Source organism: Ranitomeya imitator, chromosome 4, assembly GCF_032444005.1.
Source record: "Ranitomeya imitator isolate aRanImi1 chromosome 4, aRanImi1.pri, whole genome shotgun sequence".
NCBI classification, from domain to species: domain Eukaryota; kingdom Metazoa; phylum Chordata; class Amphibia; order Anura; family Dendrobatidae; genus Ranitomeya; species Ranitomeya imitator.
The window spans coordinates 234,294,425-234,314,071 of record NC_091285.1 but is presented as its reverse complement, the minus strand read 5'-3'; the positions used below and the strand labels follow the sequence as shown (position 1 = coordinate 234,314,071).

General features: G+C 44.4%; 1 protein-coding gene across 1 annotated transcript in view; it reads left to right on the top strand.

Moving 5' to 3' along the window:
- The window catches only part of PTPRQ (protein tyrosine phosphatase receptor type Q), a 536,318-nt gene that overhangs the window by 379,263 nt on the left and 137,408 nt on the right, over positions 1 to 19,647 (top strand). Inside the window, exons 29-31 of the mRNA XM_069762319.1 lie at positions 4,695 to 4,939; positions 16,813 to 16,879; positions 18,804 to 18,962. Of these exons, the coding sequence (XP_069618420.1) occupies positions 4,695 to 4,939; positions 16,813 to 16,879; positions 18,804 to 18,962 (471 nt within the window). The remainder of the gene's footprint in view (positions 1 to 4,694; positions 4,940 to 16,812; positions 16,880 to 18,803; positions 18,963 to 19,647) is intronic.

Genomic DNA, 19,647 nt, shown 5'->3' with positions numbered 1-19,647 from the left:
CTGCTCAAAAAAATAAAGGGAGTACTAAAATCCCACATCCTAGATATCACTGAATGAAATATTCCAGTTGTAAATCTTTATTCATTGCATAGGGGAATGTGTTGAAAACAATAAACCTAAAACGAACAACATTAATCACAACTAATATCCCATGGAGGTCTGGAGTTGGAATGATGCTCAAAATCAAAGTGGAAAATTAAGTTACAGGCTGATCCAACGTCAGTGAAAATGCCTCAAGACAAGGAAATGATGCTCAGTAGTGTGTGTGGCTTCCATGTGCCTGTATGACCTCCTTACAACACCTGGGCATGCTGATGAGGTGGCGGATGGTCTCCTGAGGTACTGTATCTCCTCCAAGACCTGGACTAAAGCATCGGCCAACTCCTGAACAGTCTGTGGTGCAATGTGACGTTGGTGGATGGTGCGAGACATGATGTCCCAGATGTGTTCAACCGGAATCAGGCCTGTGGAATGGGCAGGCGACTCCATAGCTTCAATGCCTTCATCTTGCAGGAACTGCTGACACACTCCAGCCACATGAGGTCTGGCATTGTCCTGCATTAGGAGGAACCCAGGGCTAACCGCACCAGCATATGCTCTCACAAGGGGTCTGAGGATCTCATCTCAGTACCTAATGGTCATGCTGAAGGATGTTACAGGCAGGAGATTGCTCTCCACGGCGTCTCCAGACTCGGTCACGTCTGTCACATGTGCTCAGTGTGAGCCTGCTTTGATCCGTGAAGAGCACAGGGTGCCAGTGGTGAATTTGCCAATCCTGGTGTTCTGTGGCAAATGCCAAGCTTCTCTGCACGGTGTTGGGCTGTGAGCACAACCCCAATCTGTGGATGTCGGGCACTCAGACCATCCTCATGGAGTCGGTTTCTAACTGTTTATGCAGACACATGCACATTTGTGGCCTGGTGGAGGTCATTTTGCAAGGCTCTGGCAGTGCTCCTGTTCCTCCTTGCATGAAGGCTGAGGTAGCGGTCCTGCTGCTGGGTTTTTGCCTTCCTATGGCCCCCTCTACGTCTCCTGGTGTACTGGCCTGTGTCCTGGTAGCCCCTCCAGCCTCTGGATACTACGCTGACAGACACAGCAAACCTTCTTGCCACAGCTCACATTGATGTGCCATCGTGGATGAGCTGCACTACCTGAGCCACTTGCGTGGGTTGTAGTGTCCATCTCATGCTACCACAAGTGTGAAAGCACAACCAACATTCAAAAGTGACCAAAACATCAGCCAGAAAGCATTGGTACTGAGATGTGGTCTGTGGTCCCCACCTGCAGAACCACTCCTTTATTGAGTGTCTTGATAACTGCCAATAATTTCCATCTGTTGTCTATTCCATTTGCAAAACAGCATGTGAAATTGATTGTCAGTGGGGCTTCCTAAGTGGACACTTTGATTTCACAGAAGTTGATTTACTTGGAGTTATAAGCTGTTGTTTATGTGTTCCCTTAATTTTTTGGAACAGTGTAATTTAATCCATCAATTATTATGTGCTTTGAGGTCCTTTTTTTGTGCTATGTAACACACCCAAAAATCGTTGAAACATTTTCCCTGGTTACATTTCCTTAGCCATACACTATTCCGTAGTGTGGAGTAAATTTCTGTGATCTCACTGAACAAAAGCTTTTGAAAAGGTTGTGGGCCTCCATTTCTCAGACATGCAATGTTATTTTGTCTGTGAATATGTGTGTGATCTCTGAAAGTGAACAAAAGCTTTTAAAAATGTTGTAGGCCTCCATTTCTGAGACATACAGTGTTATGTGGTCTGTGAACATTTCTGTGGTCTGTAAAATTGCAAAAAGCTGTAAAAAAAATTTGAAGGACTCTATATCTCAGATATACAGTGTTACGTGGTCTGTGAACATTTTTGTGATCTGTAAAAGTGCAAAACAGCATTTGAAAATTTTGTAGGCCTCCAGTTCTCAGAAATACAGTGTTACTTTGTCTGTGAATCTTTCTGTGATCTCTAAAAGTGAACAAAAGCTTTTAAAAAATCTGTAGGCCTCAATTTCTCAGACCTCACATTCTCTAAAGATTAAGATTAAGGCTGAGCAGATGTAAACAAAAGCTTTAAAAAATAAGCCAAACATATCAAATTTATTTTTGCCATTTAACTAGAGAAAAAGTGTTACATCTCCATAACTGTACTGACCTGAAAAAACATGTTAGGTCATTATGGCGACATGGGGAGGGGGAGAAGTCAGCAGGTTCTCTAGCCCGCTAGCCGAAACTGCATGGACCAGGGATCATCCCACCAAACATATGCCCTCCTTTTACTGTGGGTGAAATACTACTCAGACAATGCAGGGTGAGGGTAAAATGGTATGACAATACTTTATTGAACCATAAAACAGGTCTCATCCTTCTGCTTTCTTGCCGGGATAAGAGCAGCTGTGACTTCAGAGCACCAGGGCAACTACCCCACCTGTGGAACACACAGAGAGGAGATAACGACAAGCTTAGGAAGCCGACATTCCATTGAGGTACAAGGCCAGGTGACCGGAAGGTCACAACCTGGCTTCTCTGAACATCTCCATGGAGCCTTGTGACCGGTGGGTCCCAATCCTGTTTTTCTCAAATGTATCCATGGGGCTCAGGTGACCGGTGGGTCCACATCCTGACATCCCCAAATGTATCCATATCAATTCAACTTATAAGTCAACATAAAGATAACAGGCTATGCCTTCTGGCTTACTGAAAGTAGAAGTCTGGATAACTAAAGATAATTAAGATTAACTTAACTGCTCCCCCATCCTAATTAGTCAGATGCGATAGGATTCAGATCATTCTTCTCCACTTATCTCTGACAGTCCATCAGCATGTCTTTAAGCACAGACACGAATGTAAGAAGTCTCATTTTCATGAGAACAAAACTTTGTATCATCCAGTTTCCTCATAGCATATTTCATGTCTTCCTTGCTAATAAACTCCACACTTAATTGACTATACCTCCATTCTGGTACTCCTCCCAAGGCAGAGCTGGGGGGGTTGGATATAATGGCATCCGAAAACTACTATGCATGCCTCACCTATGGTTTGCTGGGTCTGTCTATATGCCTCCATGATTGTGGAGCCCTGGATGGTGTCTGAGAACACCAGTCCCCAGCAGCTCCCCCCGGATCCACTGGTCTGAGTAGTATCCCACCACTGCCACCAAAATGTGAACACATAGGGTGTCAGTGGGTGCTCTAGTCCGCTAGCTGAAACCGCATGGACCAGGGATCATCCCACTGAATGCCCGCTCTCCTTTTACCGTGGGCGTAATACTACTCAGACAACACAGGGTGAGGGTAAAACAGAGTGGCAATGCTCTATTGAACCACAAAACAGGCAAATAACAAAAAGAACAGTCCCAGGAAAATACCCAAGGTGGTACAGAATTAAACAGTCTCACCTTTCCGCTTACTTGCCAGGATAAGAGCAGCTGTGACTTCAGAGCTTCCAGGACCTACTACCACATCTGTGGCATGCACAAAGAGGAGGTAACAAAAAGCTTAGAAAGCTGACAGACCACTGAGGTACAAAGCCAGGTGACTGTAAGGTCACAAACTGACTTCTGCAAACATCTCCATGGAGCCAAGTGACCTTCTCAAATGAATACATGGAGCTCAGGTGACCGTTGGGTCCACATCTTGACCTCTTCATGCGTTCAGTAATGGTAAATGGAACAGATCTCTTTCAGCCGGGGCTGTAGTCTCCTAAGCTTGCATGCTATAGAATGTCAAATTTGTGTCCTTCATGACGGAGCCATAATCTTGCAGCTATCCTGCAGAGTGTTCCTGACTGTGGTTTTATAAAGAGTCTCTGGTTCTTTGGATCTCTGGGTCTCTTGGATGTCTTATTACAGAGGCATATCCCCTTTTTTAGTTGACAACTGTTCTTCAAGCCATCATTCAGAGGCCAAGGGGAAGGGGTGATGAGGTTAACGTGCATTGTTTGTTTATTTTTAGTTTATCCTTCAAAGTTTGCAAATCAACAAACTACATGGCCTGGTATAATATGTAATCAACATATCAGCAAACATCATTGTTCAGTGACCATTCATCCCTGTTTTGCAAAGATAACAGTTCAATAAAATGTAGGAGTTGATATACAGTAAGAGGTAAATAACAACTATTCATCAATTTGTAAATATCAAATCAACCCACAAGAAGATTCAACATAAAGATAGCATTCTATGCCTCCTAGCTTACTGAAAATAGATGTCTGGCTTATTAAGATTAAATGCTGTATCATCACAGTCATTGTTACTGCGCAATGAATAACGTAAAATTTAAAAAAAGAAACAGTGACAGAATTGCATTATTTTTCATAATTTCACTGCACTTGGATATATTTCTTGTATTTCAGCTCATTATAAGGTAAAGTGACAGTGTTGGTCAAAACCATAGCTTGTCCAAAAAACAAGTCCCATATAGCTATATCAATTAAAAAATGAAGTTATGACATTTTGAAAAAGGGGGGGAACTAAGCATAATAACGAAAAATGGCCATGTTTTGAAGTGGTTCATATTTGTTTATATCAATAATGTACTGTATATTATAACTGACTGTATATTACAACTGAATGTTTTTAAACAATCGACTAAAGGTTAATTAAGACTGATGTCCCTTAGGCTTAACTAGCTATATTTTTAACATTTGTATTTGTTTTACTAAAAAAAAGTTTTATATTTTCTTTTAGTGCCAAATGATCCACCTAAAAACATAACAATTCAGAAAATTCCAAATGAAGTGACCAAAGTTCTGATGACCTTCATACCTCCAGCTGAGCCTAATGGAAACATCCAAATGTTCCAAGCACTGGTGTATAAAGAAGATGATCCCACAAAATCTCAAATTCGCAATCTGAGTATTATTACAAAAAATGATGAATCTGTAACTGCAATTATAGAAGGACTTAAAGGTGGATATACATATAACATCAGTGTAAGTGATCATCTCCACACATGAAAGCTTTCAGTCAAGTAATTTTCTCAGCTTTTTTTGCTTAGTATTCCTGCTTTAGTAGCAGTTGTGGAAATACTTATTTGAACACTGAGTGATATCTGTAAAAAAACAATGGCCTCCCACAAGAACAATGATAACAGTGGAATACAGACTGCTAAAAAATTATTTAAAAAAAAATGCTGAGTTTGTTTGTTAGACATATATTGTTTCATGCATGTCATGGTATACATAACTTTTTATCATTAGCACATATACTACAGTGCTTGTAAAGAGCGTCGGACTGCAGTACCTGGGGCCCACCAGAGAAAATCATTCTTGGGGCCCATTATGTACTGTAGCTACATAGAAATAAATACAAGACCATCAATTGTGTGGTAAAACATTCTAATATCAGGGTATCATAAAAAGTAGTACACTTCTTAGAGTTCTCTCACATCTACTTAAGTAAAATTGCTCAGATTCTCAGCCAGAAAAGTTGGCGAGTGTCAGACGAGTATTAGGTGTTACATTGTTCCATATGTCATGTGAGTGTTTAATTTCTTACTCGCCTAGCATCCGTATGCAATGCGTTTTAACATCATCTGTTACATACTAAAATAATAAATTGTAAATGTAAATGTAAAATAAATCTAGTTGTAAAAAATAATAAAGCAATCTTATATAAATACTAGATGGTGGCCCGATTCTAATGCATCGGGTAGTCTAGAATATGTATGTGGTTTATTTAGGAAGATTTTAGAATAATGCAATGAATACACAGGATTCGGCCAGCCAGGCGCGACTAATCAGCAAAGCGTGGTTCAAATCCCACGCCAATTCGCGGCCAGACTGTGCCTGTCGCTGATTGTTTGCAGACAGCCGGGCGCGAGCAACACGTAGTATATAGCACAGCCTACGTAGTATATAGCACAGCCCACGCAGTATATAACACAGCCCACGTAGTATATTAAACAGCCACGTAGTATATAGCACAGCCACGTAGTATATTGCACAGCCCACGTAGTATATAACATAGGCCACGCAGTATATTGCACAGCCACGTAGTATATAGCACAGCCTATGTAGTATATAGCACAGCGACGTAGTATAACACAGCCCACGCAGTATATAACACAGCCCACACAGTATATAACACAGCCAACGTAGAATATAGCACAGCCACGCAGTATATACTGTAACACAGCCACGTAGTATATTGCACAGCCACATAGTATATAGCACAGCCCACGTAGTATATAGCACAATAAGGTAGTATATAACACAGCCCACGCTGTACATAACACAGCCGATGTAGTGTATAGCAATGTGGGCACCATATCCCTGTTAAAAAAAACAATGAAAATAAAAAATAGTTATATACTCACCTTCCGTCGGCCCCCGGATCCAGCCGGGGTCTTTAGTGATGCTCATCGTGACGCTCCGTTCCCAGTAATGCCTTGCGGCAATAACCCGTGATCATGTAGCGGTCTCGTGAGATGCATTCTTGGGACTGGAGCATCGCGAGGAGCTGGAAAGGCTGGCGCGGACGGCGGAAGGTGAGAATATAATTTTTTTTTTATTATTATTTTTAACATGATATGTTTTTACTATTGATGCTGCATAGGCAGCATCAATAGTAAAAAGTGAAGAGGTAAATCCTGCCCCAATATCGCTGATTGGTCGCGGCCAGCCGGGCGTGACCAATAAGCGACACGGAATTTCCATTACGGAAGTTACAGACAAACAGACGGAAGTACCCCTTAGACAATTATATATATAGATATAGAAAGACGATAGAAAGATATTAGATATATAACTAATAATACATAGATATTATATATAACTACATCCATAGATCGATAGATAGATATCCTGCACATGTATAACTTCACTAGATGATGGCCCGATTCTAACACATCGGGTATTCTAGAATATGTATGTAGTTTATTTATGAAGATTTAAGAATAATGCAATGAATACACAGGATTTTCCGGGTAAAATATGTACATTATCAGTGAAGCGGTGCTTAAATCCCGCACCAATATCGCTGATTGGTCGCAAAGCGTGGTTCAAATCCCGTGCCAATTCGCGGCCGGACTGCGCCTGTTGCTGATTGGTCGCGGGCAGCTGGTGAGACCAATCAGCGACGCGGGATTTTCGTTACAGACAAACAGACAGAATTAGACTATTATATAGTAGATACTCGATGCGTTAGAATCGGGCCACCATCTAGTATTCATATAAACATTGGTGCTTACATTTATGTTTTAACCCATTGGACACACTGCCATTGTTTTTCTCCTGTCTTTCTTTTAAGAGTTAAAACTTTATTAGTCATCTATCGCTGTATGACAGCTTGTTTTCTACAGGATGACTTATAGTTTTCAAAGACACCATTTATTATACCATATGATAAACTTAAAAACTGAGAAAATTTTTATTCTCTCCCTTACACACTGTCCTCCATGTTGTTCTCTCCCTCACAGACTGTCATCCATGTTATTCTCTCCCTCATACACTGTCATCCATGTTATTCTCTCCCTCACAGTCTGTCCTCCATGTTATTCTCTCCCTCATAGACTGTCCTCCATGTTATTCTCTCCCTCACAGACTGTCCTTCATGTTATTTTCTCCCTCACAGACAGTCCTCCATGCTATTCTTTCCCTCACAGACTGTCCTCCATGTTATTCTCTCCCTCACAGACTGTCCTTCATGTTATTCTCACCCTCACAGACTGTCCTCCATGTTATTCTCTCCCTCACACACTGTCCTTCATGTTATTCTCTCCCTCACAGACTGTTCTCCATGTTATGCTCTCCCTCACAGACTGTCCTCCATGTTATTCTCTCCCTCACACACTGTCCTCCATGTTATTCTTGTCCTCACAGACTGACCTCCATGTTATTCTCTCCCTCACACACTGTCCTCCATGTTATTCTCTCCCTCACACACTGTCCTCCATGTTATTCTCTCCCTCACACACTGTCCCCCATGTTATTCTCTCCCTCACAGACTGTTCTCCAAGTTATTCTCTCCCTCACAGACTGTCCTCCATGTTATTCTCTGCCTCACAGACTGTCCTTCATGTTATTTTCTCCCTCACAGACAGTCCTCCATGCTATTCTTTCCCTCACAGACTGTCCTCCATGTTATTCTCTCCCTCACACACTGTCCTTCATGTTATTCTCTACCTCACAGACTGTCCTCCATGTTATTTTCTCCCTCACACACTGTCCTCCATTTTATTCTCTCCCTCACACACTGTCCTCCATGTTATTCTCTCCTTCACAGATTGTCCTCCCTGTTATTCTCTCCTTCACACACTGTCCTCCATGTTATTCTCTCCCTCACACACTGTCCTCCATGTTATTCTCTCCCTCACACACTGTCCCCCATGTTATTCTCTCCCTCACAGACTGTTCTCCTTGTTATTTTCTCCCTCACAGACTGTCCTCCATGTTATTCTCTCCCTCACAGACTATCCTTCATGTTATTCTCTCCCTCACAGACTGTCCTTCATGTTATTCTTGCCCTTACAGACTCACCTCCATGTTATTCTCTCCCTCACAGACTGTCCTCCATGTTATTCTCTCCCTCACAGACTATCCTTCATGTTATTCTCTCCCTCACAGACTGTCCTCCATGTTATTTTCTCCCTCACACACTGTCCTCCATGTTATTCTCTCCCTCACACACTGTCCTCCATGTTATTCTCTCCTTCACAGATTGTCCTCCATGTTATTCGCTCCCTCGCAGACTGTCCTCCATGTTGATCTCTCAAACACACACTGTCCTCCATGTTATTCTCTCCCTCACAGACTATCCTCCATGTTATTCTCTCCCTCACAGACTGTTCTCCATGTTATTCTCTCCCTCACACTGTCCTCCATGTTATTCTCTCCCTCACACGCTGCCCTCCATGTTATTCTCTCCCTCACAGACTGTTCTCCATGTTATTCTCTCCCTCAAAGACTGTCCTCCCTGTTATTCTCTCCCTCACAGACTGTCCTTCATGTTATTCTCGTTCTAGTATATGTATGTGATTTATTTATGAACGCTTATTGGTCGAGGCCGGTTGGGCGCGACCAATCAGCGACGCAGGATTTCGGTTACAGAGAAACAGACCCATAGACAATTATATGTATAGATAAGCCCCCTACATATAACAAACTTGCAAACTTTTGTTCCTTTCATGTGATACTAAAGGGTGTTTGGCATTGTTTAACCAAATATATGAATAAATTAAAAAAAACTATGTGTGGTCCCTACCATTTTTGATAATCATCAGTAAAGGTAAAGCAGACTGTTAGGTGTCAAGTTCCCACTGCTGCACAGGGGGAATCTCAAACCATGTCTACTGCAGTCTCCTATTCTCCAGCCGCAGTGGAACCTGCTCAGCAGAGACGTAGATACCAGTGTCTGGCTCAAGCTGATACTGTGCGCTTGATTACTGCTGCCTTTCCAGGCTCTGTCTTTGTAGTCAGCACTGATCAGCAGCGAGCAGGTGATTCTGGGACTAAGTCCAGCTTTTCCCATACTGAGCATGCCCACGGGACGACCCCATTGGAGGTTGGGGGTCACATGCTCAGGTCCTGTTGCGGCTCCTATTGGACCATCATTAAGATCCTGGAGCTCTGCTTCTATAAAAGGTTTGCATGGCCGCTCGGCCAACATTTGCAAGGAGTTTGTATGTTCTCCTCGTGTTTGCGTGGGTTTCCTCTGGGTTCTCCGGTTTCCTCCGACATTCCAAAGACATACTGATAGGGAATTTAGATTGTGAGCCCCATCGGGGACAGCGATGATATTGTGTGCAAACTGTAAAGTGCTGCAGAATATGTTAGCACTATATAAAAATAAAAGATTATAAAAAATTATTATAGTATAAACTTGATTACGTGTGTGTAGATGGATGTATGTCGATGGATCAAAGCTCCTTAATCATTCCCATTCCTTGTGTTGATGACTGCTCGCGAATGGTGGAAGCTACCTATCGCCCGACAGTGCAACCTGCACACTTAGCACACATTGCAGCGTCTAATCGCAGTTCCTCCTTATACGGCACAGTGCGCAATCAGTGCGCTTTCTTGACAGCCGGTCAGTGTAGGGTGGGAACTCCCGCTTGGACTCAACATCTGACTCAGGGCATCCTCAGGCATGGGCTCAAAAGCCACCGAGGGTCAGAGTTAGTCCAATCACCAGTTTAGTGGGGGTGATTCATAGTGATCCCACTAGGGTCTTTCAGCTGCACCCTGTGACTGCTAACAGGGCGCAGCATATTTATGGCGACTCTGTGAAGCAACAGAGTTCACTTATAATAATAATAATCTTTATTTTTATATAGCGCTAACATATTCCGCAGGGCTTTACATTTTGCACACATTATCATCACTGTCCCTGATGGGGCTCACAATCTAAATTCCCTATCAGTATGTCTTTGGAATGTGGGAGGAAACCGGAGTGCCTGGAGGAAACCCACGCAAACACGTAGAGAACATACAAACTCTTTGCAGACGTTGTCCTTGGTGGGGTTTGAACCCAGGAATCCAGCGCTGCAAGGCTACTGTGCTAACCACTGCACCACCGTGCCACACTTTTATTCACACTGGGTGAGCTCTAACCCACGTGTGAGCAAGCGTCCATCCGCCATTACTCAGCAGCTGGTGTCATCTCTGCACGGTGGACCCCGGACTGCGAACGCACCTCATATTCTATAATATTATTATTTAGTGCGTTCCGCCAGTCCTAACATTATACTAGTGCCAGGGTCTGGCTAGTAATGGCAGATGAACAGCGACTGCAGCGGTACATCCAGCAGCAGGAGGGCAGGTTGGCTGCTCTCGAGCATACAACCTCAGCTGTGGATGTTACCGCAGTAGCTGTTCAGGCTGCTAGCTTAATTGCAGCCAGTTTGTCCTCTGCCAGCCCCTGCTCCGACATTATCCCGTCTCCTGTTGCTGGATAACTTTGCTGGCGACAGTAAGCTGTGTCGCGGATTCGTGAGCCAGTGTGCCAAACATCTTGAGCTCCTGACTGCACGTTTTCCCACAGAATGGGCTAGAGTAGGATTTATTATATCCCTTCTGTCGGGCAGGGCATTGGAGTGGGCAACGCTGCTGTGGGAGCGTGACGATCATGTGGTGCAGAGTGGTCCAAGGTTCCTGGACACTCTGAAACAGTTCTTTATGGGACCTCGTGTCACCCATGATTTGGCGCTCCAACTGCTGTCATTGATACAGGGTTTGTGCATGGTCAGCCATTTTGCTATCCACTTCCGGACATTGGCATCTGAGCTGGACTGGTCCTTATCCCAGTGTTCTGGAGGGGACTGGCTGACCATGTGAAGGACTCCTTGGCCACTAGGGAGATTCCTGCCACACTGGATGAGCTAATAGCTATATCTACCCACATTGACCTTCATTTTAATGAGTGAAGGTTGGAGCTAGCTCAGTGTAGGCAGAGGTTTCGCCTGGCTCCCACCTTCCCCAAACCTCTGGAATCTCCGGTCCCGGTGTCCGAGCCAACTGAGGCCATGGAGGTGTCTAAGTCCAGGACCGCTCAAGCACACAAGGTCTGTCCTGTATGCCAGCAGTCTGGACATAATGCTAGGAAATGTCCCCAGCGGTCGGAAAAACATCAACGTCTAGTGGTTGTAGGAGGAGGTACACTAAACACGGCGACGTTTTCCTCTGAACTGTCCTTCAAGGGGACCATTATTATAGGCCCATCCACTCATACGGTAGAGCTTTGCGTGGATTTCGGGGCGGAGGGCAACTTCATGTCTTCTGCCTTCGCCCAATGACACGCAATACCCCTGGTGATGCTCACCAAACCAGTGACCGTAAGAGTGGTGAATGGGCCGACACTGCCTTCACAGATAACACACCAGACCATCCCATTTACTCTTTCTATGTCGCCATCCCATCAGGAGATTATTTCTTTACTGGTCATTCCCGAGGGTATAGATGAGATCCTGCTTGGGATACCCTGATTACATTACCACTGCCCACATACAGAGTGGTCCACAGGGAGAATTTTGGGATGTAGTGAATCTTGTGAGGATAGATGTCTGAGGGAATGCGTTCAGGTTGCTACTACGATCTTTCCTCTCTCTCCAAGCACTGTTGGCCCTTTGCGGATGTATTCTCCAAGAGGGCTGCGGACACCCTTCCGCCCCATCGCCACTATGTCCTATTGACCTCTTGCCTGGTGCAGAGCCTCCCCAGGGTCGAGTCTATTCCCTATCTCTCCCGGAGGCGAAGGTGATGTCCCAATACATCCAGGAGAATCTGGCAAAAGGATTCATTAGGAAGTCAGTGTCACCTGCAGGGTCTGGGTTTTTCTTTGTGCAGAAGAAGAACGGAGAACTACGTCCATGCATTGATTACAGGGGTCTTAACGCCATCACCGATAAGAACAAATACCCTCTCCCTCTAATATCAGAGTTAGTCGATAGGTTGCGGGTAGCGAGGGTATTTACTAAACTTGATCTACGGGGTGCTTACAACCTGATTCGCATCCGTGAGGGGGTCAAATGGAAGATGGCATTTAACACCAGGGACGGGCACTATGAATACCTGGTGATGCCCTTCGGGCTCTGTAATGCCCCTACCGTTTTCCAAGACTTTGTGAATGATACCGTCCGGGATATGCTCTCCACCTCTGTTTTAGTCTATCTGGATGATATTCTCATCTACTCTCCAGATATAGACTCTCACCGGAGAGATGTTTGCAAAGTCTTCGACCTCCTACAGGCAAACTCCCTCTATGCCAAGTTGGAGAAATATGTGTTTGAGGAGGAATCCTTGCCTTTCCTGGGCTATATCATCTCTGCCCGGGAATTAGCTATGGATCCTGCCAAGCTACAGGCTATGATGGACTGGCAGGAACCCCATTCTCTTAAAGCGATGCAGCGCTTTATGGGGTTCATTAATTATTATCGCCAGTTCATTCCCCACTTCTCAACTTTGGTAGCTCCCTTGATTGTCCTTATCAAGAAGGGCGCAAATCCCACATTGTGGTCAGAGAAGGTTTCCAAGGCCTTTCTCTCTATTACGTCACACTTTGCTAGCGCTCCCATTTTACATTACCCCGATGTTGATAAACCATTTATCATGGAGGTGCATGCCTCTTCCGTCGGTGCTGGAGCAGTCCTCTTCCAGAAGGATGCTCAAGTTCGGAAGCATCCTTGCTTTTTCTTCTCCAAGACCTTCACACCAGCGGAGAGAAATTATTCCATCGGGGACAGGGAGTTGCTAGCCATGAAGTTGCTTTCTCAGAGAGGAGGCACCTCCTGGAGGGGGCTCGCTTTCCCTTCCAAGTTTACACCTACCACAAAAATTTGGTGTATATACAAACTGCCCAGCGGCTAATTTCTTGCCAGGCTAGATGGTCTCTGTTCTTCTCCCGGTTCCAATTCACCCTCCAATTTCTCTCCAGGGAGAAGAACATTCGTGCCGATGCTCTCTCCCATTCCGTAGTGTCATTCAGGAACCTCATGGAAGAGGAGGAACCTCAGCTTCCATTCTGAGAGCCTGAGGATCGTGGCCCAGGTTTCGCTAGAGTCTGTGTCCCCGGGCAAGACTTTTGTGCCATCTAATTTGCGACCAGAGGTTCTCTCTTGGGCTCCCTCGTCCAAGGTGGGTGGACACTTGGGGACCAAATGGACAACTGAGCTTCTGGCGAGGACGTACTGGTGGTTCATATGGCCCGTGACGTCGGAGATTATATTCGGGCGTGTGTCTCCTGCGCCAAGAATAAGTCTCCTCGACAATGGTCTGCTGGGCTACTTTACCCCCTGCCGGTGGCGGACAGGCCCTGAGAAATGGTTGGGATGGACTTTGTGGTGGGCTTACCCAAGTCCCATAGCTGCACCATTATTTGGGTAGTCACCGATCATTTTTCCAAAATGGTGCACTTGGTGCCGCTTCCACGGCTACCTTCAGCACGGTCCTTGGCGGCGTTGTTTATCAAGCACGTTTTCCGCCTACACGGTATGCCAGACAAAATTGTCAGTTACCGGGGTCCCCAGTTTGCATCTCGGTTCTGGAGAGAGCTTTGTCGTCTTCTCAGCATCGAGCTGAATCTCTCTTCAGCATACCATCCCAAGATGAATGGGTTGGTAGAGAGGGCCAACCAGACCCTGGTCACATACCTGCAACATTTTGTCTCAGCCAGTCAGGATGACTGAGCATCCTTGCTACCATAGGCGGAATTTGCACTGAACAACGCTGTATCCGACTCCACTGGGCAGACCACATTCCTCCTTAAATACGGCCAGCATCTGTGGGTTCCTGTGCTCATGCCCGTGTCTTCCACTGACTCCAGGGTGGCAGACTGGGCACGTGACATTTGGGAGCGCACACAGGATGCCATCCGGACCTCCAAGGAGAGAATGAGGGTCTCTGCCAATGCACATCAGCACCCCTGCTCTGACCTTTGCTCCTGGTGATTTAGTGTGGCTCTCTGCCCGTAACATCAGGCTGTGAGTTGAGTCCACTAAGTTTGCACCTGGCTACTTGGGTCCCTTCAAGGTCCTGGAACAAGTTAACCCTATGGTCTACCGTCTGGCCCTTCCTCCACGCCTAGGTATCACCGAAACGTTTCATGTGTCCCTCTTAAAACCCGTTCACATGTCCCGGTTTTCCGAGTCATCTGCCGGGACATCAGGTTAGTCTACGGACGATTACGAGGTGAATGCCATCATGGGGTGTAAGGTGGTACGTGGCAAAATATTCTATTTGGTGGATTGGAAGGGTCATGGCCCAGAGGACATGTCCCGGGAGCCTGTGGAGCCATTCGGGCTCCGCAGCTCATTGCAGCCTTCGAGTGTAGCGAGGTCCAAGGAGGGGGACAATGCTATGTGTTGATTTCCCACCGCTGCACAGGGAGAATCTCGAACCATGTCTACTACGGTCTCCCATTCTCCTCCAGCCGCAGTGGAACCTGCTCAGCAGAGACGTAGATTCGAGCATCTGGCTCAAGCTGATACCGTGCGCTTGGTTACTGCTGCCTTTCCAGGCTCTGCCTTTGTAGCCAGCATTGATCAGCAGTGAGCAGGTGTTTCTGGGACTAAGTCCAGCTTTTCCCATACTGAGCATGCCCATGAGATGACCTCTCATTGTAGGTCGGGGGTCACATGCTCAGGTCCTGTTGCGGCTCCTATTGGACCATCTGGAAGGTCCTGGAGCGCTACTTCTATAAAAGATTTGCATGGCCGCTCGGCCATGTGCTAGTATAAACTTGATAACATGTGTGTGTAGATGTATGTATGTCGATGGATGAAACCTCCTTAATCATTCCCATTCCTTGTGTTGATGACTGCTCGCGAATGGTGGAAGCTACCTAGCACCCGACAGTGCAACCTGCACACTTTGCACACATTGCAGCGTCTAATCGCAGTTCCCCCTTATACGGCACAGTGCGCAATCAGTGCGCTTTCTTGACAGCCGGTCAGTGTAGGGTGGGAACTCCCGCTTGGACTCAGCATCTGACTCAGGGCATCCTCAGGTGCGGGCTCAAAAGCCACCGAGGGTCAGAGTGAGTCCAATCACCAGTTTAGTGGGGGTGATTCATTTGGATCCCACTAGTGTCTTTCAGCTGCACCCTGTGACTGCTAACAGGGCGCAGCGTATTTATAGTTTGCTTCTATTTACACTGGGTGAGGTCTAACCCACGTGTGAGCAAGCGTCCATCCACCATTACTCAGCAGCAGGTGTCATCTCTGCACGGTGGACCCCGGACTGCGAACGCATGTCATATTCTATAATATTATTATTTGGTGCGTTCCGCCAGTCTTAACACAGACAGCTTCAGCTGATATAATCAGGCTGAGAAGGTCTATGGTTTTTGAGCCCCTCCCTGCCTAAAAATATCAGCATGCAGCTGTCCCAGAAGTGGTGCATCACATTAGACGCCAAAATTCTGGTGCTTTGACTTTACTTTTACCAATTGTCTTGGTACGGTGGTTATTTGGGTAATAGGGCTTGGGGTTAATGTCAGCTATGATTTGACAAAAATAACAGCTGCCATGAAGCCCTGGGGTTAGCAATGGAGAGGTGTCTATCAGACGCAATCATTACTGAGCCAGCAATACAAAAAAAAAAAAAAACACAGCAAAAAATACTTTGTTTGAATAAATATTGCCCTACACTTTCACTTGTTCTCCAATTTATGAAAAAAAAACCTTCAGGTCTGTGGTAGTGCACAAATGGAAACCTGAAAAACATAAAACGAGAGAAACAAAAATAAGATGCTCTCCCTCATTCAACAATTTATTAGAAAATAAGAGTCGCACACAGGTACAACGTAGTCCAGTGCTTCACTCGACAGTCCAGAACTATCTGCTTTACCCTTACTGGTTTCATAAAATAAGGGGGACTCCATGTCTAGATACCTACAGTATCGGTCAATGTCTTCTGCTCTGCAGCTTTTTCTCCTGCTGCAGAATGCAGCTCACTATTTGCCAGTAACAGCACTGTTGCATGCTGATAGGTTTTTATGTTACCGCTCCTCCCAGTTAGACAAATAGAGTGAGCAGTTGGTATGCGTATCGCCAGCACACGTGTCTTATGTGCACTGTGCTCATAGATGTCAGTGCCTGGGCCGACCAGAGAAACTTCCAGTACTCCACTAGGCCTGTACGACCCTTCTTGTAAATAATGCACACAGCTATTCACTCCTTCTATATGTCTATAGTTCTGTAACTCTCATTTTATAAAAAAATATCCTTTTCATAAAATGTAAAGATCTTTTGGTGGGTTGTCTGCTGCAATGCGAATTAGAAAGATTAAAGTTCACACACTTGCCATTTACAGCTTGTGACATCATTTCACAATTTCATGCATTACTGTAAATAAATCCATTTTCTTTGTAGATTTATGCTGTGAATAGTGCTGGTGCTGGACCAAAAATTCAGATGAGAATTACGACTGATGTAAAAGGTAAGATTGAAAGTTTAGTTTTGAAGAGGCAATGCTGCTTTGTTTCCTTGATGTGAATGTGACCGGTGATGTCGCGTCTATAGATATCTGCCTGCCTGTATGCACGAGCTTCATGTATCATGTACATGTTCTATTCATTAGAATATTCAACAGAAAAATGTGCTGCTGGCAAAAATAAGCCTGCTGATATCTGTAGATGTAAAGTCGCTGCACACGCTGATCTACCCGACATTAAAATAATTCCTATGTTAATGAAATATGCTTATTTACATCCATGTACCATTTGCATCATTCATTTCATGTTAAATGGTGACATTAACATTATAAAGGCTTTCTACATTCCTAGGACCCCCACTGATCTGCAGGATCCGCAGGAACAGAAGTGTTTGCTGGGTCAATGGCCTTACAGAAGTGACTGCTAGTGTTACTCAAGTCAATATAGGCAATGGAAGCTTCTTTATGTTCTCATGCTGTATATCTACTTGTTTATATCTATCTGAACAGTTATTTGCTCCCTACACTCTCATGTATATGAGTGTGTTCATCTCAGCCTATAGTACTTTGTACAATATGTTATCATATCACAAACTTAGTGGGTTTGTCCACTACTCAAAAAACTCCTTCTGAAATGCCACAGTCCCCCTCGTATAATAAAAACAGTTTCTACTCACCTCCGGTGCTGGCAATGTCAGTTCCTGGTCTCCCGGGGCTCACTTGACATTATACCAAGTGAGCCATTCACCCAGTCAGCGGCTGCTCCAATCTCACTTCCTTTGGTTGAAAATAATACCCGGAATAAGTAGGAGCTGCTGCAGCTCTTTGACTTCCTGTGAATGTCCGTTGCAACCAAAGGAAGTGATAGGGAAGCGGTTGTTGATGGGCTGCAGGGCTCACGTGGTATAATACCACCCTGGTTCCAGGAGACCAGGCACTGATGAAGCGGAAACAACCTTGTGTATAGGTTGCTTTTTATTTTACATGGGGGAACCATGACAATTGAGAAGGGGTTGTGTGAGTAGTGGATGATCCTTTAAATCAGACTTCAAGTTTCATTCATCAAGTTTTTGACTACAGGCACTAAGATCAAGGCTTGTAGGGAGAATCTGGGGCTAATACACTTCATTCAATGGATCATGCTGTGACTTTCTTCCTACTAGGCATAAATAAAGCTCTATCTACCACCATATTTTTAAATAGCTGAACGCATGTCCATATTGAAATGCATTTATACTAGTGATGAGCGAGTGTACTCGTTGCTCGGGTTTTCCTGTGCACGCTCTGGTGGTCTCCGATTATTTGTAAGTGCTCGGAGATTTAGTTTTCCTTGCCACAGCTGACTGATTTACAGCTACTAAACAGCTTGAATACATGTGGGGATTCCCTAGCAACCAGGCAACCCCCACATGTCCTCAGGCTGGCTAGTAGCTGTAAATCATTAAGCTGCAGTGATGAAAACTAAATCTCCGAGCACTAACAAATACTCGGAGACCACCCAAGTGTGCTCGGGAAAACCCGAGCAACAAGTACACTCGCTTATCACTAATTAATACCTTGCTGGATTCTATTAAATATCCAAACTACAGCAGTTTTTGGCTTCTCAACTGAAACATAGTTTCTCGACCCCATTCTCCAAAGACCACCAAGTCAGGTATGCAGCACTGAGAATAAAGTTGTTGTCAATTTTTCAGGCATTGCTCTTTGGGTTTTCCCTATGAGATATCCAAAAACCACGTAGAAAAATAGTTACCAATAAATGTCTTCATGAAATATCACTATATTAATTCTTCACTACACTTTGTTAATCTTTATAATGCATCCTACTTATTGTAATTTTGTTATGTTGCTTTTCTAATCACTTGGACTTTTACGTATTGAAATATTATATGAATGTTTTCTTTTTGCATTTTTTGCTTCCTTTGTACAGAACCACCTCGTCCTGTAATGAAACCGGTGCCTATTTATGATTCAAGCGGGAGTGTTATGGCTACCTCGACCACAATTACCATTAAAATGCCAGTATGCTACTTCAGTGATGTCAACGGGCCAATTAAAAAAATTCAGATTCTTGTTTCAGAAATCGGAGGTACGGAAGTATTCTTCAACAAACTCATTGTTTTCAAAATATATTTCATGCGGACAAAATCCTGACATTGATTATGTTTCTGCCGTAAAAAGAAAGTTTTGTGCTTGCAATTTTTGCAGAGTGTTTTCCTTTCTTTGCTTTATAGAAATTTGGCAGATGTTGGATATTTGGAGCTCATGTGCTCCAGATGTCACCAGCTGCTAGCTCACAATGGCAGATGTAAATAATCAAATGCTACAGTGTGAAACATACAGGGTGCCAATACTAAAACTGCTATGCCAAACACATAAAATTCCAAAATGTGGCTAAAATGTTTTCAAAGGCATTTTCAGTCTGCACGTGCATCTACTTATCTGCCATGCACTGATACAGGTGTACGCCTTTATTATGCTTTTCTAGTGTATTGGTGTAGACTTTGTAGTGTATTTGATATCAATAGAATGGTCATGTAGTAGAAACAATTCTTTAGTTAATGTGTACTGTGCTTTTCCGTGAAACTACAAGCTATGTTGTCTTTTTCATTGTACATCGATATCTCTACCCTCATTGACAGTTTAGTAACACATCTCAGTGCAAAGTCTATTCATACATGTAAATATATAATGTAAAACCTAAAGAATTATTATTTATTGAGCAATTGTAAAAAAAAGTTGCATTGGTTATTAAAGCGCTTCAATATTTCACT